This window comes from Octodon degus, unplaced genomic scaffold (assembly GCF_000260255.1).
Source record: "Octodon degus isolate 3935 unplaced genomic scaffold, OctDeg1.0 scaffold00003, whole genome shotgun sequence".
Taxonomy (NCBI): Eukaryota; Metazoa; Chordata; class Mammalia; order Rodentia; family Octodontidae; genus Octodon; species Octodon degus.
The window spans coordinates 24,055,740-24,082,076 of record NW_004524579.1 but is presented as its reverse complement, the minus strand read 5'-3'; the positions used below and the strand labels follow the sequence as shown (position 1 = coordinate 24,082,076).

At 40.8% G+C, this 26,337-nt stretch overlaps 2 protein-coding genes and 1 long non-coding RNA gene across 4 annotated transcripts in view; 2 read left to right on the top strand and 1 right to left on the bottom strand.

The window, feature by feature from the left end:
- The first annotated feature begins 538 nt into the window (after positions 1 to 538).
- Ier3ip1 (immediate early response 3 interacting protein 1) lies at positions 539 to 13,909 on the top strand. The gene is made up of 3 exons (XM_004623629.2): positions 539 to 746; positions 11,394 to 11,495; positions 12,719 to 13,909. Exons 1-3 carry the CDS (start codon positions 656 to 658, stop codon positions 12,772 to 12,774), a joined length of 249 nt encoding a protein of 82 aa, XP_004623686.1. The 5' UTR covers positions 539 to 655; the 3' UTR covers positions 12,775 to 13,909.
- A 1,524-nt stretch (positions 13,910 to 15,433) lies between these two features.
- LOC111816631 lies at positions 15,434 to 17,498 on the bottom strand. The gene is made up of 3 exons (XR_002820984.1): positions 17,402 to 17,498; positions 16,156 to 16,259; positions 15,434 to 15,463 (listed from the first exon to the last, which is right to left on the bottom strand). It is a non-coding gene; the product is annotated as an uncharacterized LOC111816631 (long non-coding RNA).
- Positions 17,499 to 18,821: 1,323 nt separating this feature from the next.
- Hdhd2 (haloacid dehalogenase like hydrolase domain containing 2) overlaps positions 18,822 to 26,337 on the top strand; it is a 40,284-nt gene continuing 32,768 nt past the window's right edge. The window contains exon 1 of one of the 2 annotated variants that reach the window (XM_004623628.2): positions 18,822 to 18,936. The gene's annotated coding sequence lies outside the window, so the exon portion shown is untranslated. Of the gene's footprint in view, positions 19,009 to 26,337 lie in introns of both variants that reach the window. The other variant, XM_023714627.1, reaches the window with a different exon arrangement.

The window sequence follows — 26,337 nt, the reverse complement described above, 5'->3', positions numbered from 1 at the left end:
TCTATTTGTTTTTTAATAACTTTTTAAAAAATTTTATTTATTTATTGTGTGTGTGTGTGTGTGTGTGTGTGTGTGTGTGTGTGTGTGTGGCCAGCTCAGCCCACCTGGGGGCGGGGCTGGCTGGCATGTGCTGGGGGATTTAACCGCGGTCCTGTTCTAAGTAGGTGCTTTAGACCACTGAGCCATCTCACCAGCCCCAACCCAAGGTTTTTGCAAATGCCACCCACAGTTCCCCACCCCCCACCTTCTTTTTGATAGTTTCTCTAAATTACAAATTTACCTATGCGGGGCGCGAATTTACGATCCTCCTACCTCAACTTCCCAAAGTGCTGGAATTACAGGTTTTTGCCACCACGCCCGATTTTTAGTGGATATTTTACATTTGCAGTCCCTCTCAATCGCGACAAGTCACCTTCCAAGTGCTCCACAGCAACCAAACGACAACCGCGTGGAATCACTGCGGACAGCTACACGCCCACGTCCTGATGACGTCAGACCAGGGCGGATTTTAGCCAGAAGGAGGCAAAGCTTCGTAGCTCGCGTGTCTTGGGCCCCACCGGCACCCGTAGGGAAGCCTAGGCAGCGACGGCGCCGCCACGTCCGCGGCGGCGGCCCGAGAAGTATTGGTTGGACTTCTAGGTGACTCCTGGTAACCATGGCCTTTACCCTGTACTCGCTGCTGCAAGCGGCCCTGCTGTGCGTGAACGCCATCGCTGTGCTGCATGAAGAGCGCTTCCTCAAGAACAGTGAGTAAAGCCGCGGGCTGAGGGGCCAGCGGAGTCCGGGAGGCGCCGACCGAGCCAGGCCGCGCGGGGAAACGAGCCGGGCCGGGAGAGGCAGGGCGCACTGCTTGGGCCGAGGTGGACGCTTCCTCGGGGCGAGCCGCGCCACTTTCCTCTCGCCAGGTTTGCGCTCCTTGGCAGGGTCAGTGTTCAGCAGACGCCCGCGACGTGCAGGGGCCCCGGGGGGACAGTAAAGGTGAGCTCGGACGCCCGTGCCTCAGGTTAGCTTGGTGCGGTAATTGCACGGCGTTTCTATTGCGGATTGTAATGGTCGAAAAGGTAGGGGTCTGAATTTTGAGCGATCGTTGGGGCTGGAGGAGGGGGCGTGGCCTAGAAGGGCGAACGAGGGTTCCTGCGCTTTGGGGGGATATAAGGAGAAAGTATGGGAGTCATCGGGGACAGCCAGCCAGCCACTCACGTTCCAAGGTATTTAGTACAGCTTCCCGGGCGCCTGTCACGGGACCAGGGACTGGGCTAGAATTTAGGACGACAAGAATGAAGACACAGCTATGGCTGTGGCGACTTCGAGTCCAGCAATCATCATGCGGGCCTGGGCAGGCAGCTTCTTGGTAAGGCGGAGCTGAGAGTGGATATTGCCTGACGTGAATTATTTGTCGCAGCATACCAAATAGGACCGTTGAAAGCATTAAAACTCGAGTGATTAATTTGTTATTTCAGAAAAAATTATCGAGCACGTTTATTGTGTTCATGTTATGTATCGGACCCATGTAATTAGAGCCAAAGCTAACACATTTGCCTTGCTCTGCCATTGCAATTTAAGCAAAATGAAAATAAGTAACAAGTGTGTGAATTATCATGAAAGACAAATGCAGGGTGCCCCTAACATGTGAATCTCCAACACCTTGGAGGAAGAATATCTAATCTGAAATCTAATAAGTGGGTAGGTATTACCTAGGTGAAGGTGAAAGGGTAGGAGGCTGAGGAGAGCCTTGAGCACTGGAGAGCTGGTGTGGAAATTCGGTATCAGGTGAAAATAGGGGTGCAATCAGATTTTTGTTATTTGCAAATTACTTTCAGTTACAGTATGGGGAACACAAGGAAGAGAAAGAAGTAAATGTGGGAAGAACAATTCCATGTAAAAGAAGTAAAGATGAGAGAGTACAACCAATACTTGTACAGCAGTTATGTGTAGGGTTTGTATTAAGTGCTTTACATATGGTATCAACCTGTGTAACCCTCACAGCATCTTTGGCATCATTGCTTTTCATTTCTGCTTTAGAGATGGGAAACCTCTCTTAAAGAGTAGTTAGCTTTTCCAAGATCAGATAGATACAAAGTTATGGAACTAGGCATTCTGACCCTAGAAACTTTTTACTATTATACTATATAAGAATTGTGTCTGTGAAGGAAAAGCTGCTTAACTCTTGGTAAGCCACTCTGTGTGACCTTATTTGGAAACAGGGTCTTTGCACATGTAATCAAATTGCAATATCACACAAGGTTAGATGTTGTTGTCCTTAGATCCAGTGACTGGTATTTTTATATGAAATGTGATTTAGAAGCACAAACGGACACATTTAGGGAAAAAAATCTATGGGATAGTAGGCAGAGGTTATATGTGATGTGTCTACAAACCAAGGAACCCTAAGGATTTCTAACAACTATCGGATGTTAGGAGAGGAATGGATGAGATTATCTCTCAGGACTTCCAGAAGTTCCCAGTCCGGCTGACACCTTGGTTTTGGGCTTCTGGTATCCAAAACTGAGAAAGTAAATGTCTGTTGTACTAAGCTTCAATATATAGTACTCTGTTCTGCAGCCCTAGAAAACTAATAGAGATGAAAAGATACTTTAAAGGGACAAAACATAATGTTGGATTGTGGGAGTGAGGGAGAGAGGATAAAGTCAGAGATATCTTAGGTGGTCTCTGCCTTAAACTACTGAGTGATGGAAGTACTGTGTTAGCAGTATACACATATACGATAAAAGGGTAACATTTACTACATTGATGTTTTAGTCTTCATAATTGAAGTAAAAAAGGAATTATTGTCAATGGAAAGGATCTAGTAAAGGAAAATTGGGGTAATGGTAAAGAGGTAAAAACATAACAAAACAAGTTTGACTTGCTGAGTTTGACATTTCTATGAGATATATAAAGAGGGATGTAGAATAATCATTGGACCTAAGTCCAAAGAACAGAAACATAAGCCAGGGTGGAAACTGAAATTTGAATTTGTCACTGGGCATGGTGGCACATGCCTATAATCCTAGCACTCAGGAGGCTGAGGCAGGAGGATTGCTACAGTTTCAAGGCCAGCATGGCCTACATAGTAAGTTTTAGGTTAGCCTGGGCTACATAAGGAGACCCTTTTTTTTTTTCCCCCCAGCTTGCTAATCGCTGATGATAAATGAAGCCATGTGAGGAGAAGAAAAAGTATTCAGGAAAGGAATGCAAACAGAATTTGTGCTCATGGCAGTCTTGGAATCTCCTTTAGTACTTGATGTTTATGTAGAGCTAAAAGAGCTGACAGTAAACTTGAAGGAGCCTAACAGAGAGCTGGGAAACTTAGTGAGTTTTTACCAAACTCAAAGTTGTTTGAAGGACAGATTACCCACAGTAAAATGTGGCTGAAAAGCCAAGATAACTGAAAAGAGTCAGAAATATTTAGAGTAATTAAAATGGTGATTTTAAGAGAAGTTATAGCAGTGTGTAAAATCAAGATTGAGATGAGGAGTAAGTGGAAAGTGATAAAATGGGGACAAGATTATCTCATTTTATCATTAAATTTAAGGAAAAGAAGAAAAAGTAGGGTTGGAGAGATAGTTTCACAGTCTAAGCACCTGCCTGACAAGCTCAAGGACCTGAGTTTGATCCCTGGTACCTCATGCTGTGCTGACCCCGAAACCAGGCATGGTGGTGCATGCCTGTAATCCCAGTGCTGGGGAGAGTGAGACAGCAGGATCATGAAGAGTCTCAGCTGTGTAGTGAGACCTTGTATCAAATTTAAGAAAAGAAGAAAAAGTAAGTTGAAGAGGATATATTTTGTGGTGATGATTTTGTCTTGCTTTTAGACAAGAAAGACTAGGTTTTTGATCAGTGACAATGAGAACTAGCCCTTGACAGTTGTCTCTAAGCAGTCAGTGCCCCAGAGAATGTGAAGCAGGGGTGGGGCTGACCAGTAAGACAGTTACACAAGGTATACGAACTTTTAAAAAGAGCAGGACAGAGAAACAGGTGTAAGGAATGTATTCATAAGCAGTTTGTGAACCTTGATTGAATCCCAATGCAAATACTGCAAAAGGTATTTCAAGAACATTTGGTGAAATTTGAAGGTGGCTTAAGACAGTGATGGTGAACTTTTTTAGAGTTTTCAATGATCACAAACAGCTTCCTGTGGCATGCATGCCGTAGATTTGGCACCACTGGACTAGGAGATAGTAGATAACATTAAGGAATCACTGTAAAATATTCTTGTATATGTGATAATATTATATATTATAGTTAAATAGGGAAATGCTTGTTTGAAGCAGATTTTGTTATGTAGTTCAGGCTGACCTCCAGCTTGGGATCCTCCTCCTACCTCTGTCTTCAAAGTGCTGGGATTACAGGCATGCACCAGTGCACCTGGGGAAAATGTTATTTTTCCAAGTGCATACTGAAATATTTTAGGAATGAAATATAACACCATTAAATTACTTTCAATTAAGCGGGAAACCATAAAGCATATGTGATGAAGGGTAACAGTTATTAAATGGAGTGATGTTTTAAAATGTTAAGATTCCTAGATTTGGTAGAGAAAAGTTTTCTTTGTTTTTTTTATAACAAATAGGCCAATGACTGCAAGCTAGGTAAAAAGGAGATATATATATATATATAGGAGCCAACATAACACAGTGTTCCTGTTCTCATGCAGTTTACAGCCTAATGAAGGAATAGATGTTTAAAATAATTGTGCAGATAATTCATTGAGCCTGGGACAAATGTTTTGGAGGAAGACAACAGAGTACAAACACATGGAAATATAACTTCCTGGGTGAATAAAGAATATTATTTCCTAAGGAGAGGACATTTAAAACAGAATCTTGAAATATTAATAGAAATTATTATAGTTCAAGTTACCTTTAAAGTTTTCAAATAAAGATGTCCTGATATCCTGTAGGTGTTTGAATATACAGGCTTGATACCCAGAGGGTTTGTAGGAATGACTTCTTTATGGAGCTTTTCAGTATTGGCTGATAATGTGAAACTGTTAGAAAAAATGCTATCTTGTGAAGAAGTTTAGGTTCAAGGATAAAGTTCTAAAATTATTCATTTATGTCAGAGTTCTTAGTGAAAAAGGAGCAGAAGCTGATTTCTGACTAACAAGAAAAGAGTTTAACTGAAAAGTTTTTTAAGACTGGAGAATCCAAATTCAGGCTCACTTTTTTTTTTTCTTTAATGAACATTTAATTTGTGGCAAATGTAATAAAGCAGAGAAATACACACAAATAACTGATGCCTATTTATTGAAAGAATGGGCCTTTCAGTAAATGATTCTGGATTAACTGGATATCCAAAAAGAAATGTATCTTGATTCCCTATCTCATGCTAAACACAAGCCAATGGCAAGAGCATTGCAGGACCAAATGGGAAAAGCAAAAGCTTGAAGGAATAAGCAGATATTTTTTTCTTGCAGTACTGGGGATCAAATCAGGATCTTACGCTTGCTAGGTAGGCACTTATGCCTCTGAGCTACATCCCTGGCAGTTTTTTGTTTTTTTTTTTTTTTTTCTTAAAGGGTCACATTATAAATATTTAAAAATTTTTAGGCCAAAAGGCAAAATTGAAGATGTTTGTATACTTACTTAGCCATTAGACATATGCATAACCAGGCTGGCCAAATAGCTCAGCAGATTAAAGCGCCTGCAAGCATGCGCAGGGGCCGGGGTTCGATCCCCAGGCCTGCTGTGCTCTCCTGCCCCCAGTGTGTGCTGAGACAGCATTTGAGACTGGGTGTAGTGGCACACACCTGTAATCCCAGCTCTTGGGAGGCTGTAAACAGGAGGATTACTATAAGTCCCATCTAGTAGTGAGACCCTGAACACCCTGTAAACCCTTCCCTAAAATACAAAAAAAAAAAAAAGGAAAGAAATATGAATAACCATTCTTAATGGAGAGTACTTCCAGAATGAATGTGTGAGGACCTTCATAAACCTATTTCCAAATGAAGTAACCAACTGGTGAAGATTATATAAACATCTAACATTTAATGTGTCAGGACTGGCCTGAAAATGACTGGAGAGAGACTTGGGCTATCTACTACAAACAGTAAACTCTCTATTACTGACAATCTCTGGCCCCTAATAAGCAAGAAGCAAAGGCAATAAAAACTTTAGTGAAAGACTAAGGTCACCCTGCAGTCCCCTAATGCCAGCTGTGTTTACCAACCTATGTTTATTGTCCCTACAGTCTTAAACATTTTATCCAGATTCTTTGAGTTTCCTTAAAATTACACCCTGACTTTAAAACCTGTATATATATTCAGTTCCCCTTTAGATAGTCACTGATAGTTACTCCAGTGTCAGCCTGCTTGTAGGTAGAGAAATAAAATCTAATCTTCCTCACAGCATCAGGTTCTGGGTGGTTCCTCACACACCGTTATTACCATGACGCTTTTGGGAATTCTTATAGAAAGACATAAAATGAATCAGCATGTCTTTCTTTTTTCCCCCAAACATTAAAAAAAAAACTTACTAGAGCTCAGTAGGAACAGTTCAGATGTATGGCATTTGACACACAACCTGCTGTCCTTACCTCACACACATACCCTGAATAAGCAAAAGATAAACAATAACGATTATCGTGAAAACTAAAGAAATACAGAGTATAAAAATCATAGGATCAAGAAAAGCTATTTTCAAGATCAACAGAATTGACACACTTTTCTTTAGTAAGGTTGACCATGGAATAAAAGAGACAATTCAAATTACTTGAATCAGAAAAACAAGAGGTATTTTAAAGGAATATACAGAATTGTATACCAAGAAAAAAGATAACTAAGAAGAGTGGACAGAGCTGGATATGCTGGTGCACTCCTATAATCCCAGCACTCGTGAGATTGAGGCAGGAGAATTGTTGGGAGTTCAAGACCAGCCTGGGCTATATCCCATGAGGTATTCGTTTGATTTGAAAACTGGAGACATTACTAGAAGAGACTATAGACCAACTATTTCTTAGGAATATGTTGTGATTTATATCTAGATGTTCACTCAAAGTATTGTGTGCTCATATGTAGGGCTTTTGAAAGGTGATTGGACTATGGGGGCTTTGTAGTTGACTTACTGTTAGGAGGCAAATTTTGGTTAGCAGAGATTTATTACTGAGGGTGTGATCTGGAAGGATATATCACCTTCCCTGTTTCCTTCACTTTCTCTCTGCTTCCTGGATGCAATGGGTAAGCTGTTTTCCTACCCCAAACCCATCTACCATTCCTTCCTGCCTTGGCACCAGCCACCTATAGACTGAAACACAAGCCAAAATAAAGTTGACCTCTTTTGAGTATTTTCTCCCAGTGACAAGGAACCAAGACAGATTTTCATATCACAGAAGTGGGTTCTTTTCTGTGACTACTGACCCAGTGGCTCAGAAGCCTTTGGGATTAAATTGCAGGAGGAAGATGCTTGCTGGAGAAGCCCTAGAATGGTGTGAGCCAAGCTTAATGGAATATTGTGGTTAGAGTTCCGAAGACTAGAATGCTCACAGAAATGGAGACTGCAAAAACTCTTTCAGGTGCTTTCAGTTGGGAACAGAGACACCATTGACAGTTGGACTCTAAGCCATGTGTGTTATATTGTGGCAGAAAATGTGTTTGTACATCGTTCGTATCCTGTGATTTTGCAGAAGAGTAATGTTAAGGTTGATGGGCTAATAATAATCTGTATGAGGAAATTTCAAGGAAGCGCAACATTCAGGCTGTGGTGTAGGTATTGCTGAAGGCTTTTAGCCAGCTCTGTGTTGACAATCAAGACTAAACAGCATAGCTCAGTGATTTTAAAAGCTTTGAGTTTCACCAGAAAGGAAACTCCTGTAATGCTTATGATGAATGCCTGGAAAATCAGGAGTAGAAGAATGTAAAAGTACCATCCGTGCCCAGAGACCTGCAAGATCCACTCAGATGTGGATCTGGAAAGCCAAAGGGTTTGCATTGGAAGACTGAAGAGTTTGAGCTGGAAACCTGAAGGCACTGGAGACAAAGGTCTACAGTCGATGGAGAAGTCTGGAGCTCCTCTGAAGAAGCAAAAAAGACTTCCTTCTTTTCCTTTTTATTCCATCCACACTAGCTATAATCTTGTTGGTTGCTGCCACACATATCCAGGTTGCTATGGTTTGTATCTAGCTGTTCCCCTAAAGCTTCCGGCAGTCTTAGGCTTTTTCAGATGCGGGTGAATCTAGAGTTTGTGATTGAAGGTCCAGTGCTCGGATTAAGGGCATGAATGCTACAGCTGCCCTAGGACGGGTAGCCTGCATACACTATAAGAGACAGAGGCTTACCTCCCACCTTTCTTGATTATTTTTGGTTTTTTCTGCCGCCATGGACATTTGCCCCTCTGCTATGTGGCACCCTACCTTGGAATCAGACTGAAACCTCTGGAAACTGAGCTAAATAAGTTTTCCCTCCTTTAACTTTGCATGTTGGGCATTTTGTCTCAGTAATGAGAAAAGAATTAAGACACAGGTCTTCCCTCTTCAGTGTGTGGCTTGTAAGTCAGTCATCCAGACACACTCGGAACTTTCACCACTTATTCGAGCTGATACCACAGTTATCTGTCATACACTCTGCCCTCCAGAGCTTTGTTTTCCATCTTTCCGTTTCTACCCAGAAGCAGAGAAGTTTTTTGCTTGACCATGTGTTTTGAGCTGGTCCTGGAACTAAGGGAAAACACTATAGTAGTTTCTGTAAATGGATAAGCTATGGCTTTAAGATCTCTGACTGTATTCTGTACTATTTAGTGACTTATATAATATTTATATTTCCTTATGTATTAAGTGCATATTCTTCAAAGTAAAAAAGATTTGCAGGTTATAAAATAGAAGTCCACCTCTCACCCCAGATGCCCTTATGAGGACTGAACCCAGGCCCTTTGCACTGAGTTTCATTCCCAGTCCTTTACATTATACTTTTAGGACAGAGTCTCACTAAGTTGTTAAGTTTCTCAGGGTGGGCTTGAACTTGGAATATTCCTGCCTCAGCATACCGGAGTAGCCTTTCTTGTTGATTTGTGGGTTCTTTATCAAACTCTAGTCTGAAACCAGTTTTTTCTTCAGAGTTTTGAAGATTGTACTGTTTAATTTTCTGATTAATGTTGCTGTTTAGTGTCATCTCATTTTTTTATTCCTTATAGGTAACCCAATTTACCTAAGTGTTTAAGATAGTCTCTTTATCTCTGAAAGTTTTCAATAATTTGCCAGCACAAGGGTCTTTTTGTTCATTGGGATATATTCTAATCCATTTTGGCCATTTTCTAATTTATGTCTTAAGGGCTGGCAAGATAGCACGGGGGAGGGGGAAGGGCAGCGGACCCCAGTACCACATGCCATGCTGACTCTGCCCCCAGGAGCAGTGTGCATGCCTGTAATCCCAGCACTGGGGAGGCTGAAAACAGGAGTATCACTACACTACTATGATGCTGAGCTGTGCAGGGAGACCCTTTACCAAATACAAAAAATAATAACAATTCATGTCTTAAAAATGAATTAGAGTTGGGGAATTTTATTACCAATCTTAAAGTTTACCTAATCTTACCATTTCATAGATTAATTTAGCCTACTATATTTTAGCTTAATTCTGTAAACATTTGCTAAGTACTTGCTGTGGGGTAGGGAGTGAGGAATAGTGGAGATGAAGAAAGATAACTAAGTTGTATTCTCTGTCCTCAAGGAGTTTATAATAAGAGACAGTTGAATTCAATGAATTTAGGGAGAAGACGCTTACTACAATCAGTAGATTTTTGGATTATAAAAAGTTTATTATAACATGTGGTAGGGAATTAGGAAAAGTCCTGACAGTAATTAATGGGTAATTAAGCATAGGAATACAGTTGTCTGTCAGTACTGGAAGAGTACTGGTTCCAGGACAAAAACATTAACATGTTCTAGAAAGTCAGTTTGAGGAGTTTGGTTTTATTCAGTATGTAATGGAAATCATCACAAGATCCCAAGGGAAAAAACCTCAAGGGATTGAAATAGATTACAGAGGCATCTGCTGAATTGACAAGCGATAGTTTAGCCCAGTGGTAGGAAACTTGTGGCATGTGTGCCATAGCAGGCTGTCTGTTTCATTGAAATCACTGAAAGGTTCACCATCACTACTATGGACAGTTAGTTAAAACCAAGCTGGAGTTTGTGCTGCGGAAGCTCAGAGTGACCACTGTGAGAGCTAAAGGACTGTACACAAAACCAAGCTAGGCCTTAAAGAATGAAGTGGAAAGAGTCAAACATCAGCTGTGTTATGAACCTGAAGTTTTGTTTTGTTTTGTTTTGCAGTACTAGGGATTGAACTCAGAACCTTGTGCTTGCCAGACAGGTGCTTATGCTACTGAACTATATATCCGGCCCTGTGAACCTGACATATCATGACATATCTCAGTGGGGAAAAAAAAAAGCAAACGAGCATCATTTGTCATTTATTTCAACCAAATAAAAGCCAGTTTAGCAAAGTAAAATTTTGTTTTCCTGATACTTGGTTCTTTCAAATATAAAACAAAGGTTTGCTCTCTGTCACCCAGGTGTTAGTTTGGGAATTAATTAAGCCCTATAGTCATTTAGGTAGGGAAAAGTATGCCTGAATTGAGGATAAGAAGACAAATTGCAGGAGGACATGCATGCTTTTAGAAGAAGGTATATTATAATAATAGAACTAGCACATTAAAATATGCAAAAGTTCATATTAGGAAAATTATATAGGAGAGAGTAAAAGACTTGTTTATAGAGCATAATGGGTGTAGTGGGCAAAAATCTATCTTTCAGTCAAGAAATGAAGGGGAAGAGTCAAGGAAAAGTGGGTAAAGGTATGTCCTGCTAGCAGACCAGAGCATGCTATGAAAGTCTAACCAAAAGAAAGAAAGTCAGTCTGTCTGTCTGTCTAACCAACCTGTAACCAGACATACATTAAAATTTACTCACATAATAAAGACAGTGATCCTTAGCTCCATCCAACATTTTTATACTGAAAATTATGTTGGCTTTAGTAAATTCTTAATGAGCTAATTATTGTTCAGTGTGGCACTATGATTTGCTTTACAGTTCTGACTTGAGAAATTAGGAATTACTATTTTGTCATTATTGTTACTATTATCATTGTTCCTGTTCTGTGACATTGGGGACTGAATCCAGAACCTGTAGCATGTTAGACAAATGCTCTACCCCTGATTCAAGTGCTCTCCCATCTCTGCACTACAGACTATTTTATAAAATCAAAATGTAAATGAGGTGAGAAGTGGTTGTTGCTACTATAAAAAGAAATAAAATATTTAACCCAATATCAAAAACATCTGACTTTATGTATTGTCTTTAACAAGGCCTCAAACTAATCTTTTAAAAGATGACTAATGAAACAGCAAGAGAAGTGCATAGTAAACTTTAACACAGCTAATTGTCTTTCTGTTATACAGTTGGCTGGGGAACAGACCAGGGAATTGGTGGATTTGGAGAGGAACCAGGAATTAAATCGCAGCTAATGAACCTTATTCGATCTGTAAGAACCGTGATGAGAGGTAAGAAGAAAAACTTGCAGAGCACTGTTAAGTTTTAATTTTGTGGTTTGATTTAAGTAACAGTGCTCCAGAGTGTGCTATCACATATGCTCTTTGTAGTGGGAATTTTTTTCTCCCTAACCTGCCTTTATTGCTTGAAAGTTGCTAGTTTCTTAGGTTGCCACTCTCTCATGAAGTCAGTTGTTAATGGAATACTCAGCGCTACATATAATGTATTTGTATTAACTGTCAGAAGTGAATGATGGAGTAGCATCCCTGTTTTCTAGAAATTGTTCCAAGTTGTAACAATGTAGCATCATGGTAGGCTTTCAAGGCCCCATATGTGCCATTTAAATGGGCAATATTTTTAAACATATTGAAAAAGAGATATCAAAATGCATTGGCTTTTTTTTTTTTTTTTTTGGTGATACCAGGGATCAAATACCTGCAGGACCTTGTGCTTGCCAGGCAAGCATCTATTCTACTGAGCTATCTCCCCAGCCCCAAAATGCATTGTTTTTGTTTGTTTGTTTGTTTGGTTTTTTGGTGCAGGGTCTCACTACATAGGTTGTAGCAATCCTCCTGGTTTCTGCCTCCCCATGGCTGGGATTACAGGCGCGCGCCACCACGCCTGGACTCCATTGCCAGCTCAGTGTGCCCGAGGGTGGGGCCAGCACAACAACTGGTGCCAGGGATTGAACCCTGGCTCCTGCGCTTCGTTGAGCAAGTGCTTAGTCCGCTGAGCTATACCGCCGGCCCTATGCATTGTATTTTAAAACTGAAGTTTTTTGGTTTTTTGGGTTTTTTGGAAGGGCTTTTTTCTCTCTTCTAGCCATTTTAATTATATTGGATTATATTTTAATTATATATTGGATTCAGTATTGATAAATTCATTCTTAATTCAGCAAGAAGCTGCAGAATCTTCTTTACCTTTCTCATCTCCTATGTCACTGCAGCCATATATATGCATCTACTTCTGCCCAGGTCTACTTTGTGTTTGCAGAGTTGCACCAGCACTTCTCTAGGCATTTCATATTGATGGACTTGTGCAACATGACCCCCTGTTCCCAGTTATACAAGCTCTATTTAAATAAGTTGTGGGTTTTATGATACAGTATATTTTTTAAACTTCCTCTTATACCTATTTACAACATGAATGTGATAATAACTATCTTCCCTTCATGCTAATTATTATTGCTTTTTTTTTTTTTCTTTATAGTAACAAGCTTTTTTTCTTTTTGTAGTGCCATTGATAATAGTGAACTCTATTGCTATTGTATTGCTCTTACTGTTTGGGTGAACATCAGTGAAGAAACAGACTTCTAAGAAGAGATGCCAGCAGAAATTACTGCTCTGCTCATCAGTGAAGTATTCAATTGTCCTTGCACTGGACAAAAATGTAAAGTTGTCAATAAAACCAAGAGTTTTTCTCTGATTTTTTTTTCTTCTTTTTTAACGTTGCAACTGTATTTTCATAGCAAAATGATCCGATCATCAGAACCAGCAACTTTCCAGGATTGGACTATGACTGATTGCTTGCTGTTAACAATAGCTCATACTGTGCTATGCTATGCTAAAGAGTGTTAAAAGGGTATAGGATTGTTGCTTCTGCTTTTCTGGAGGGAGATTGTTTTGTTTTGTGTTCAGGTACAGTTCTATCTCTCACTTCTCAGGGATAAATTTTTTTCCCAAAGTTTTGAAGTTCTTTGTGACACCCATGACATGAGAGTTATTATCTCCCTAGATAAAATGTAAAAGATTTTTTTAAAAAAAATTACTACATATAAATAGTAATTTCAATAATTTTATTTTGAATTTTTTTCATTAAATATTTAGTGCATATATTGTCTCTGCTGTGCTGAGGAATTTATAGATACCGAAAAGAACAAAACTGATTTCAGGGTGAATTCTCATTTTGTAAGTCAGTCACATGATGATTTTTTGTTTTCACTACTTTATTATACATTGTTACTTTATTAATTGGCTTAAAGACCAGATTAATATCTATATTTTCATTGTTAGAAAGCTCTATATAGAAAAGTCAGTGCCCTTTTTACAATGATTACTTAATCAGCACAAATACTAGCCTACAAGATCAATCCTGAACAGTCGTAAACTATACTATTTAAGATGACTTTATTGTGAAGCATTTACTTCCCCCAAATTATCATGTTTTCTCTTCCCCTTGATGGAATAGTACATTAAAGGGTATAATTCTAATTACTGTAAATAAGCATTCGTGCTAGGTAAGTTGTTTTTATTTGGTTTTGTTTTTATGTCTTAGATCATCTTGTGAGGCTTTTTGCTCATCCTGTAGTAAAGTTTTATGTAGAAAAGTTAAAACTGTAAATGGTCCTTGTAAAAATTAGTTTATAATATTTGGAAGTAGAATGTCTGTTTATTGAACTTTTATAAATAAAGTTGAATTTCCTAGACAAGCTTTTGTTTTTGTACCTTAGTATAAATATGTAATGGTTAAATGTATTAATCCTTTTGTGTATAAACATCTCTCATTTATGTTCTTTGCTGTAGAATTGCTCGTTCATAGATTTTTTTCTTTTTTCTGGTATTGAAGATTGAAGCTAGAGCCAAGGAAGCACTATATCCATGAGCTACACCCCGAGCCGCTTTTATCTTTTTTTTTTTTTAATGTATTTGGTGCAGGGTTTCACTACGTAGATTGAACTAGTAATGATTCTTCCGTTTTCAGATCCCCAAGAGCTGGGATTACAGGCGCATACCACCACACCCAGTCTCAATCACTGTCTCAGTGCAGGGAAGAGGGGCACACATCATGGCACACCAGGGACCTCTCTTATCTTGACAGAGCCTCTCAGTAAGTTGAGTAACTGGCTATGAACTTACAGTCCTCCTGTCCCAGGCTTTTAGGTAGCTAAGAGTACAAGTATAGGCCATTGTGCTCAATTACATTTAATGACAGTAAATGTTCACAGTCCATTTTTTTCTTCAGTAAATTAACTGAATTACTGACATATGTCAGGAGGACTTGTATAACTTATGCTCTCACTTAAGTTTAAAAATGTGGCATATATTTAATACCTGTTGGTGGTACCTGAATTAGAGATGGCTGATCTTTGGTTTACACTGTGGGCCTGCAGCTTGACCAAGGAAGTGTACGAGGGAATCTTGGGTACTAATCTGATGTGGGTAACATATTCGGTATTTATAGGCAGTGCTTTTTGGCCCAGCAATTGATACATAAATGTGAGTTTGAACCTCTAAGCAGAACTTTTAGAAAACAAGAGCATTCCATTTTTTCACACAAAATTTTTAAAAACACTGATACCCTTTTCCATGTAAGATAATACAGCACACCTTCATGTTAGTGTTAGGATATTTTCAAGTCCACGCTCCACTGGGGAGCAGTCAAAACAAGGGCATATTAATTTTATGTAGCAAAGCAGCTGAGGAAATTGAACAAGATATTTCATCTCTTGAGACCACTTACACAATTTCAGTTTTAATGTGGCTGAGGGGAAGTTTGTACGCTTTCATGTATTGGCCTTATTTTCCCCAGAGCAGTTGTGATTCAGAAACTATAGTATCTTAGACAATGATTTAAGCAGCTGATTGCTGAAGCTCCCCTTTATCCATTCATAGGACTAACAACCTGTGATCATCCTGGGCTCCAAATCCTGTGGTGTTTTTGGTCCTTTGTCTGTGTGCCTCTGCCCTAATCCTTAATCAAGGACAGTGGTTTTCAAACTGAACAGCAGAATCAGACTTATAAAGAAATCCTAATAAGTATAAAACCCCAGGGCCAGACAGATAGCTTAGCAGACTAAAGCAGGCCCAGGGACTGGGGTCCCATCCCCAGCATGCTGTGACAGCCCTGCCCCCAGGGTGCGCTCAGAAGGGGATTGAGATGGCATGGTGGCACACACCTGTAATCCCAGTGCCTGGGAGGCTGAAAACAGGAGGATCACGATGAGTCCGATCTGTGTAGTGAGACCCTGTAGACCCCTGTACTAAATATATTAAAAATAAAAAAATATAAAACCCCAATACCTGAAACATGTAACCCATTATTTTCAGTTGAGAAAGGACTAGGCTCAAAGATGTGCGGTACAGCCTCCCCTCCATGCTTGTGAAGTTTTCCTAAGACATTTCTACAAAATCCTAAATTTTCAAAAGCATGACTAAAAGAATTTTTTAAACCCCAGTAAGAGTAAGTGGTATGATCTATGCTATATAGGTATGTGCAGCCACTTGAGTTTGTGTGCAGTCAAAAAATGCTTTGAGAGAAAGCCATACGTAAATGGTAAAAAGGACAAGAAGTAGATGTATTTCTAATACTGACAACTTTTACTTTTCCCTGTGACGGCAAATAAACTTACTAAGAACTCAGTAGTTTAAAGCTGGGGATATAGCTCACCAGCATTAGTGTTTGCCTGGCAAGTGCAAGGTCAAAAAAACCAAAAAACTCAGTAGTTTTGGGGCCAGGGAGATGGCTCAGTGGAATAAGTGCTTCCCTGGCAAGCGCAAGGGCCTGAGTTCAAGCCCCGGTTCCACAAAAAAAAAAAAAAAAAAAAACCAGTAGTTTTGGGTACCTGGTCTTAAAAAGGTCAATTAGAAGCCAGACATAGTGCATGTGATACCAGCTATTTAGGAGATAGAGGCAGTAAAGATTACAAATTCAAAACCAACATGGGAAACTTACTGAGATCTGTCTCTAAGCAGGGCTGCAAATGTACCTAAGTATAATGCTTGCTTAGCATGCAGAAGCTCTTGCTTCAATCCCCAGTATTGCAAGGTTGTTTGGTTCTGTTAAAAAAAAAAAAAATGTCAATAGCAGGGCATGGTGATGCATCCCTGTAATCCCAGCACTTGGGAGGCTGAGGCAGGAGGGTCATTGTGAGTTTGAGACCAGCCTGGACTACAAAGTGAGCTCAAGGCCACCCTGAACAGCATAGTGAGATCCTGTCTCAAAAAGACCAAAAAACAAGGTCAATAACTTTAAGAACAGCAGACTGATCTGTATTTATACATATACATTATTTTTTTCAAGATCACTTAATCTTTTGCATCTTCAATGAAGTAAGTGTACACCTGAAGTAAAATGTTTTGGGGGGGAAGTCAAAAACTTTCTCATCAATTTATTTTCAAAGTTGTTACCACAATACACTTTTTAAACTTAACAAAATGGAATTCTTTGCTCAAATTTTCCTTGTTCCTTGAGTGTTCACTTGATTTTAGGTAACTGAAAACATGTAAAGAACAGGGGAACACAATGGGTAGCATCCAAGAGCATTAATGACCAGGATAAGCTTTGGAGTTCTAAATTGCCCATGGTTTAAATTTGTGACCCTGCCTCAGCCTCCCAGAAGGCTGGGATTGCAGGCATATACCACCTCCCCCACTAATAACTGGGCTGGGTAAATCCTCTTTTGGTTTTCTTACCTATCTCTTCCCAGTTCTGCCCTTCTTTTTAGAAGTCCCATCTTTTGGGCTGGGGAGATAGCTTGGGGGTCTAAGCACCTGGCTGGAAAGCACAAGGACCCAGGTTCAATACCCGGCACCATGTGCTGTGCCAGCCCTGGAAACTGGGTGTGGTGGCGCATGCCTATAATCCCAGTGCTGGGGAGGCTGAGAAAGGAGGATCACTACGAGTCTGAGCTGTATAGTGAAACCTTGTACCAAATAAATAAATGATTTTTAAAAATTAAAGAAAAAAGTCCCATCTCTTTATTCTTCTAGCTGGGAAGCACAGCCTTTTGTTGAGGGAGAAGCCATGAGTCCTGACATCATAATGATACCATTATTTATACTACCCAGCTGCACAAGCCTGGAGCCTAGTAGTTATCCTGAGTGAGGACTTTTCCTTTATCCCAGGCCTAACTAATCACCAATTCTACTTTACCTCCTAATGAGCTCTTTCATTTGTTCTCTGCTTGATTCCCACATACCTTAAAGCATCTCGCATTTCTCCCAGGCCTGTAATGTCTGATCTCATCCATTTTAGCACCTTTCAGATCCATGTTCTCTACTGTATTGCAGCCATAGGAAGCACTGAAGAATTGCATGTCTTGTAGTACCCACTCACTGAAAATACTTTAGTGGTGTTTTAATCTAGCCAAAGACTCAATTGGTTCAGTAGGGCAAACTGGGTAACAAGTTCTTTCTTGTTTTACTAATAAGGCCCTTATACACAAAATAGACTTAACAAACATGAGTAAGATAGAACTTAAAACCCAATGGTGAAGAAAACTAGAGGTTGGGGCAGAGTTTTAGAAGCATGGCTAACTGGAGCACGGGCAGAGCAGGTATTGGATGGAGGTACCTCATCAAGGACAGGAGAGCAGTTTGGTCAGGTCCCATATGTATAACTTAATGCGTCACCATATATGTCACAGTATCCTGAAAAGTTGTCCCTTTATTTTCATATACAGATGAGCATATCTGTATTCAATTTATTTGGATTAAAATTACTTAGATTGGGGCTGGTGAGATGGCTCAGTGGTCTAAAGCGCCTACTTAGAACAAGCTTAGCAAAGCACAGGGACCGCGGTTCAATCCCCCAGCACCACATGCCAGCCAGCCCCGCCCCCTGGTGGGCTGAGCTGGACACACACACACACACACACACACACACACACAAATTAATTAATTAAAAATAAAATTACTTAGATTAAAATAATGTATTTGAATCAAGAGGCAACTTGGGGCTGGGGAGATAGCTCAGTAGAATAAGCACTTTCCTGGCAAGCGCAAGGGCCTGAGTTCAATCCCCAGTTTTGCAAAAACAAACAAACAAAAACGGAGAGGCAACTAGCGACCTATCACGTCTGGGGGTAATGAAGGAGAAAGCGTACGGGTACCAAGATAACGCTCTTGTAGGCATTCTTTGGCACACCCTCTGGTACCTACCTAAGACAGAAAGGTGACAGCAAGATTTTGGAATGGCTGGTGCAGGTAACAAGGGTCGTGCTGCCTGAGGTGGAGGTTAAAGCAGACAGCAGTACACTTCAGTTGGTAGTTAAGCGGCAAAGGAAATGATGCTCTTGGAGATTGGGAGTTTCAATTTAAGCGTGCAAGAAGAGAGCTTGGAATCATTCCTCGGGAAACAACAAAGAGAGGAAAGCAGTAAGCAAAGAAAGTTACTTAACACAACGTTCGGCAGTGATGCTACGGAATGCGAAGTGGCCGCTGTGCAAAAGCAGGAGCTTTGTTTTCTTGGCGCACCGAGGGCCAGTTGGCTGCGCCCTCGCAGGGAGGACCTCAAGAGCAGCTGCACCTCCAGTCCCGAGGCGCGCACAAAGGTGTACCACCTAGCCGCGGGGTCCCACCCGGGCGCGCGCGGGCGGAAGTGTCGGAGCCGGACTTCCGGCGCGTTCCCAGCCTAGTGTCTGACGTCAGTCCGTCCGCTCCCGGCGCGCTCCAGCCTGGCGGTGCGGCCCTACAGACAGCGCGGTGCGCCTGGCTTCGAGGGGACAGAGTGGGGGTGAGGAGCCTCTCAGATCGCGAGAGAGGAGATGGTGTTGGGACGGTGGCGGCGGCCGCACTTCTGTTGCAGGTGGCATTTCTTGTAGGACCAGGCCAACCCGCGCGGTGGCCCAGGGAGGACGTCCTCTCCTTAGGTGACCGCCCCTCGGCCGCTCGCGCGTGCGCAGACCGTGAAGCTAGGCCGAGGTCTCCCGGCAGGTGTTGGCTGTATAATAGTCGTTCCTGGAAAGCTGCACCCGACTGTCGACGCCTGCGTCCATCGGGGCAGCCTAATGTTTGCCAGTCCCTGGAACTCAGGCTGTTCCAGAGAGCAGAGGCTGGTGCTTAGGTCCCTATGGGAAACGGAGGGAGGGAAGGAGGGAGACGGAGATGGAGCCGAGCATTGCTCAGCAGTTCAGGGGAGACACGCCACAGGTAACTGGGACAGTGTGATAGGTGAAGTGCTAGCGCACGAGGCTCATAGCGCTACCTGAAAGGAGGACACAGCAGCAGCTTGCCCTAGAGGGCATGATGCTTTGCTAAGGACTGAAGGAGTTTACCTGATGGGAGATGTAAGAGGGAGAAAGGAACAGACAGAAGTCTAGCGATGGAGGGGAGGTGAAGTCTACACTTGGGAGGCCACAGTGCTATAGAACTTGGGTGCAGAGGTAGAGATAAATGAGTGAGAGACGTAAGGAAGGCTCTATTCAAGTGTTCTTGGTTACATCAACCTGACGATATTGCGAGGCCCATTGGAGGATTTTACTAGGGAGTGACTGTACAGTAGCATTTGTTGAATCCCTTAGGTAGGGCACTTAAGGAGATATATCCTGAAGAACAACCCCTCCCAAGAGAAAATTTTTATTGAAATCTCGTTTCATGTTAAATGTTTATGCAAATTCTGAATTACATACCACAGTATATCTTTATTTTGGCATGTTTTCTCAAATCCCCAAGTTATAGTAATGCTTTAGGCCTGCATCATATTTATCTTGTCATTTTTGTAATCTTTGACGTGTACCCCTCTCTTTGCTCTCCCAATCCCCCAAATGTGCAACCCAGTCTAAGTGTGGACACTATTCACAATGCTTTAAAACTATCATTTTACACTCAATAATCATTAGAGGTGAACAGTATTCTTTTTACTTTAGCAAAGAAGGAAGTGAGGCTGAGAGGTAAAGAAAAGTGCACATAGTTTGTAAGGATTCATACCAGCCATCTTCACCTCCCTTGCTCTTAGTAGTTAACTTCTGGAACACTGAAACCCAAGGAATTGGTTTGGGGCTCGAAAAAAGAAACCTTTAGGAGAGACTACTCGGGAAGTTTTTGAACAAAGCCAGAGTAGACAATTTGAAAACTCAAGTTTTAGTAAAACTGAAGAGGAGTAGTTTCAAGACAGTAAAGGATGTGAAATTGATATGATTTAGCATCTGGATTGCTGGTGGTGTCATTTACTCAGATTACAAAGGGGAAAAAAAGTTAGAAAGTAAAAACTTCCTGGATTGAGATGTGTCTGAGATAGTTGAGGGCAGTTGTCCTTCCAGTTGCACCTGGAAGAGTTGTGGTTGGGATGAGACAGAATAGGTGTTTCTTTTTTACATTAAACAGGTACCACCATCAGTTTTTAATGGGTCTTCTAAGGATATCCCACATAACTTGTTCAAAGTTTAGGAGATAGGTAGTAAATATCTCAAAATAAACAAAAACACAGACTGTTTTTGAAGACTTTAAAATTCTTTTGAAAACAATACTGGTATTTTATAATAACAGTTGGCCCTCAGTAACTGTATATATTAGTCACCTTCTTTGGCACTGAGACAAAAAGGTATAGCATAAATGAGGAAAGGTTTATTGTGACTCCTAGTTAGCTCACTTAAAGGCAGCACGACATAGCAGAGGGACATGTTGAAGAAAAGCTACCAATGGCATGATGTCTAGGAAGCAGAGAGAATCAAGGGAGGAGCTGTGGAATGAGGTAAGCCCTTGCAAGCCACACTCGCAGTGACCTACCTTCCCCGAACTGCTCTGGCCTCCCAATAGCAAGCCAGCTCAGCTGCTTCCATAATGCAGTCACCGTCCAAACACATGAGGCTGTGGAGGCCGTGGGACATCTGAACCGTAACACTGTAGGTTCTGCATCTGCACATTCAACTGCAGATCAAAAATATTACAGGGAAAAAAGCGTCATTGTTTGTATTTACCACATGCAGACTTTTTTCCTTATTACTCCCTAAACAATATGTGAGAACTATTTACGTAGCATGCATGTTGTATTCTTGTAAGTCATTGAGAGATGATTTAAATTACATAGAAGGTTGTGCTTAGGATGTGCAAATAAATACTGCATCCCTTTATTAAAGGGATATGAGTGTGTGGATTTTGGAACCAATCCCTGTGCATACAGAGGTAACTATACATTTTTATCAAATACTAACTTCTGTTTCAGGTAACAAGTATTGTAAAGATTGCGATCAGAATAGAGATCATAGTAATAATGATCAAGGCCTTGTGGGACTAGCTAGGGAAGAAAGTGCATTTATTTATTTATCTATTTTTATTTTTATATTTTATATTTTTTGGCAGAACTGGGGATTGAACTCTGGCCTTTGTGCTTGCCAGGGAAGCATTTATTCTACTGAGCCATCTCCCTGGCCAGAAAATGTATTTAGAGGTCTGAGCCACCTCAGTGTTACACTTTAGGCCTTGGTCTGTCACACTCAAATCTCTAATACTCCAAAAGAGTATTTCAGAGTTTAAAAGATGTCCTCTGTGGAACAAGGAAAAGAAATAGACTGTTTTGATAACATTAAGCCTATGTGGATGCTTCAGTAATGGTTAAAACTATCAGCATTTACAAAGAAGTCCTAATAAGTATATAACCCCAGGGCACCCTTAATTCTGCACAGAACTGTAGGGCTTCGTTGGTCTCTCAGTGGTCCCCAGGAGAAAATGACAAGAGGATTTAGACAATAGAGACAAAGGATAATAGCTGAGGTCAGGTGGTGGCCATTCTTGATTGGCAAAGGACCCCTGAACAACAGTAGGGGCATTTTTTTTTAATTATTTATTTATTTTTATTTATTACATTTATTTATTGTATGTGTGTGTGGCCAGCTCAGCCCACCAGGGGGCGGGGCTGGCTGGCATGTGGTGCTGGGGGATCGAACTGCGGTCCCTGTGCTTTGCCAAGCTTGTTTCAAGTAGGTGCTTTAGACCACTGAGCCATCTCTCCAGCCCAGGGGCATTTTTTTAAGTACTGTTTTGAAGTTACAAGACTCAAGGTTACCTAGGGACTAATAGCCAACAGTGTCTCCTAGGATATTTTTCCCAAGACTGAGGTAGCTTGGTTGTGGTAGGCAATGAGGCTTTATCCTACCCTCCAGCATATGACCAATTTCCACCTTCAGTGGCTCCCAATACAGAACTATGCAGTCAGCATATTAATTGAGTAATCACACACGTTTAATCCCACCATCACTTGCTATAGATCCTGCCACCTCTGAAAAGCCCCACCTATCACCCCATGAGGCTTTAGGGGGACATCTAGACACAAGCCATAATGATGAGTATAATTGTCTGAACTAATTTTTTTATTTAAGTATGTTAAATATATGAGACTAAAATGGCAGGTCTTGGCTGGAGAGATAGCTCAGCAGTCTAAGTGCCTGCCTGCCAAGCACAAGGTCCTGAGTTTGATCCCTGGTACTGCATGCTTTGCCAGCCCCAAAACCCCAGGTATGCTGTGCAGGCCCTAAAACCAGGCTTGGTGGCATAGGCCTATAATCCCAGCACTGTGGAGGCTGAGACAGGAGGATCACTAGGAGTCCAATCTGTGTAGTGAAACCCTGTATCAATAAATAAATTAAATAACAAGACTAATTTTCTTATGAAATAGATAATGTGTACAAGAGTACATAAAACATGTAAGTTTTAGTAATTAAAATAACCATGCAACTTATCCAGGTCAACAAGAGAGAACACAAATTCTCATATACTGTTAGTGAGAGAACACACCAGTACAAAAACAAACATTTGAAAAGTTAATCTGGTAATACCATACTCTGTGACTCAGCAGGTGCACTCCCAGGTACTATACTTTGGATAGATTCTTTCATATTGTGTTACTGATGCATGATTAAAAGCGTCTCCCTTTGTGTTCCCTCTGGTTTGCACCTGCCTGTCCCTTGAAGGGAATCAGGATCCTGACTCTTTGGTGATTTTCCCTTGTTTCTCCATACAGTTTTACCACTTAGGTATGCTTCCCTGTTTTTGAAAGCACACTGTGTTTATTCTTTTCTGACCTATTTCTTCCATCCTCTAGTAGATTTCTGGGAGTTGTCCTGATGACCTGTGGCAATGTACTTCATTCCCACTGTATTTTCATTTCATGTAGGGATATACCAGTTTACTCATTCTTTTGTTCGTGGACAGTTGTACTACTTGCAGATTCTGCCTATTAGAAACAGTGCTGTTGTGTATGCTTTTGTAACTCATGCTTCACTGATGCAATATGAAAGAACCTCTCCAAAGTATAGTACCTGGGAATGCAATTGCTGGGTCTTGGAGCATGGTATTACCAGATTGATTTTTCTTTCTTGCTTGCTTTCTTGCTTTTTATTATTATTATTATTTTTTTTTTTTTTCAGTACCAGGGATTGAACTCAGGACCCTGCACTTGCCAGTAAAGCTCTTATTCCACTGAGCTATTTCCCTGGTCCCAAACTGATTTTTCAGATGTTTGTACTGGTGTGTTCTCTCGCTAGCAGTATATGAGAATTCCTGTTGTCAGCCTTTGATAGTTTCAGATTTTACAATTTTACCACCATCTTGTACAGCAAATAACCACTAGGAAGAGAGTATGCAATGTGTTAATTATTGAAACTGCCCTACCAATTTGATTTGAACTGTCTCATTGCTATGTGTTTCTCAATAAAATTATGGAAAAAATAAAAAAAGTTTTTAGTATTAATGACAAATAAGTAAATAAATAAATAAAATTTTACCACCAGGTGTGGTGGTACACTCCTGTAATCCCAACACTCAGAAGGCTGAGGCAGGAGGATTGCCATGAGTTTGACGCCAGCCTAAACTATGAAGTGAGACCCTGTTTCAAAAATAAATACAGAAATTTATTTATTTTTACCAACCTTTTCGTGCCGGCCCAGCCCTCAGGGTGCACTGAGATGGCGATTGAGACTGGGTGTGGTGGCATGCGCCTGTAATCCCAGTACTTGGGAAGCTGAAAACAGGAGAATCACCACGAGTATGATCTGATCTACATAGTGAGACCCTGTAGACCCTGTACCAAATACCTTAAGAAAAAAAAGTGCTGCCAGTATTTTACCAACCTTTTCATTTGGTGCAATGATCTCATTATGCTTTAAATATTAATTTCTGTCATTGCCAGTGAGTTTTAAATGTATTTACTGTTTAGATCTGTTCTTTTATAAAGCATGTAGTCAGATCTTAAATCATTTTTCAGTTGAGGTTTTGGTCTTAATCAAGTTTATATTTTCTGGATTCTTTTCTTGCATTAAGTCTGCTTTTGCATATATTAATGCTCGTTACGGTACTTTTGAAATATTCAATTTGTCTGTCTTTCCCATTATAAATTATGGAGGCTTTAGTTTTGGTTTTGGTGTTGGGGATTGATCCCAGGGCCTTTGTGTAGCTATTTCCCCCCATTGATTGATGGATTCATTGATTTGGTACAGGGTCTTGTTCCACAGCGGAGACTCATAGTGATCCTGGTTTTGGTAGCCAGCACGACATACCTGGGGTTCCAGGACTGGCACGGCATGCAGTAGTGGGGATCAAACCTTGGTACTTGTGCTTGCCAGGTAGGCACTTAGACTTCTGAGCTATCTCCCCAGATACCCACCCCTTTAAAAAAAAAAAAAAAAAAAAAAAATTTTAAGACAGGGTCTTGCTAAGTCACCAAGTTGACCAGGCTGGGTTTAAAATTAAAATCTTCCTGTCTCAGCCTCCCTGAGTGCGAGGATTATAGGCATCACTACCATGCCCAGCTATTGTTTCTGCATCTTCTATTTTGTTTAAGAAAATCTTCTATATCCTCAAGTCATGGAAATGATCTCCTTTGTTAAAAGTTTCATTTTTACCTTAAATACAGGGTAGTTTACTTGGAAAAAAAAATTATTGTGTTGCCTATTGTAGTGTTGCATATCTATAGTCCCAACACTCTGGGGCTGAGGCAGAAAAATCCTGAGTTCCATGGCAGCCGAGGCTTCATAGCAAGTGCAAGGTTGGGCTGGACAGTATAGCGAGAACTTTGCCAAAACAAAGGGTGACAGTGTGTTGTGTGATGCTCATCAGTGACCTGTATTTAGCAGCAGTTGGTTGCAGTTCTGCAGCTCACTCTGATTTTATTTTGTATATTTATACCATGTGTGTGGAGATGGCTGACTTGGAACGGGAAAGACGTTCAGGGCTTTTCTCTGCTATCCCTCTGCTTCCCTGACAGGAATGCGCAAGGGGAGGCCATTACTTCAGAGGGTAACACTGGATTTTAGAGTTTTCCTGGCTGACCTGAGAGCTGGGCCCAGGGAGCTTAGCAGGCCCATGAGGAAGGGTGAATATTCAGTGCTCTGGGCACAGTGCCACCTTGATTCAGTTCTTCCGCCCAAAAGCTCTTCTCAGAACTTAGTACAAACTTTTGGTAATGTCTTGTTACGTGTCCCAGGGTCTTCCTAACTGAACTTCATCCCTTTCCTTCTGATTCTGATTTTAGTAGGAGTAGATCTTCCATGTTTGCTGTTACACCAGCACTGGACACATGTCATTGTTTAATGAACACTTGCCCTATGAAGAGACACGTGACAGTGTTCTGTAAGAGTGAGGATGAGCATGCACGTTCAGACCCTAGCAGACTTCAGAGAAATTTTCACACATGTGTCTACTGGGAAACACATGCAAAGATACTCATAGAGTAATCCTGTAGTATAATAAAATATTTAGATGCTAGAGTATTATACAAGTCCAAATATAAATGAATACACCTACATGTGTTAGATAGATTTCGTAAGATAATGTTGAATGATAAGCAAATTGCTAAGTATGCACAGAGTACTATTAATACAGAGCTTTGAAGATCTGGTGCCTTAGGAAGGAAAAGAAGAGGAATTGGATGAAAGAAGCTGTAACAAACAAGGGCTGCACCTGTACCTTCTTACTTCTGAAGCTGAAGAATGAGTATAGGAGGTGGTTCTATGATCCTTGATATTATTTTGTACATCTGACATTTCCTTGTAAAAACAAATCATCAAGTGGAAAAGTATATGACTGGATTAATTAAAAAGCTAAATTAAGGGCTGGGAGATAGCTCAGTAGAATAAGCACTTTCCTGGCAAGGGCAAAGGTCTGAGTTCAACCCTTGGTTCCGTAAAAAAAAAAAAAAAAAAAA

Bases quoted from the DNA above. Each gene is read 5' to 3' on its own strand.
- Ier3ip1 (XM_004623629.2), top strand. From the start codon at position 656: ATGGCCTTTACCCTGTACTCGCTGCTGCAAGCGGCCCTGCTGTGCGTG. The intron at 747-11,393 runs GTGAGTAAAGCC...TCTGTTATACAG, and splicing joins AGAGCGCTTCCTCAAGAACA to TTGGCTGGGGAACAGACCAG. The intron at 11,496-12,718 runs GTAAGAAGAAAA...TTCTTTTTGTAG, and splicing joins TGTAAGAACCGTGATGAGAG to TGCCATTGATAATAGTGAAC.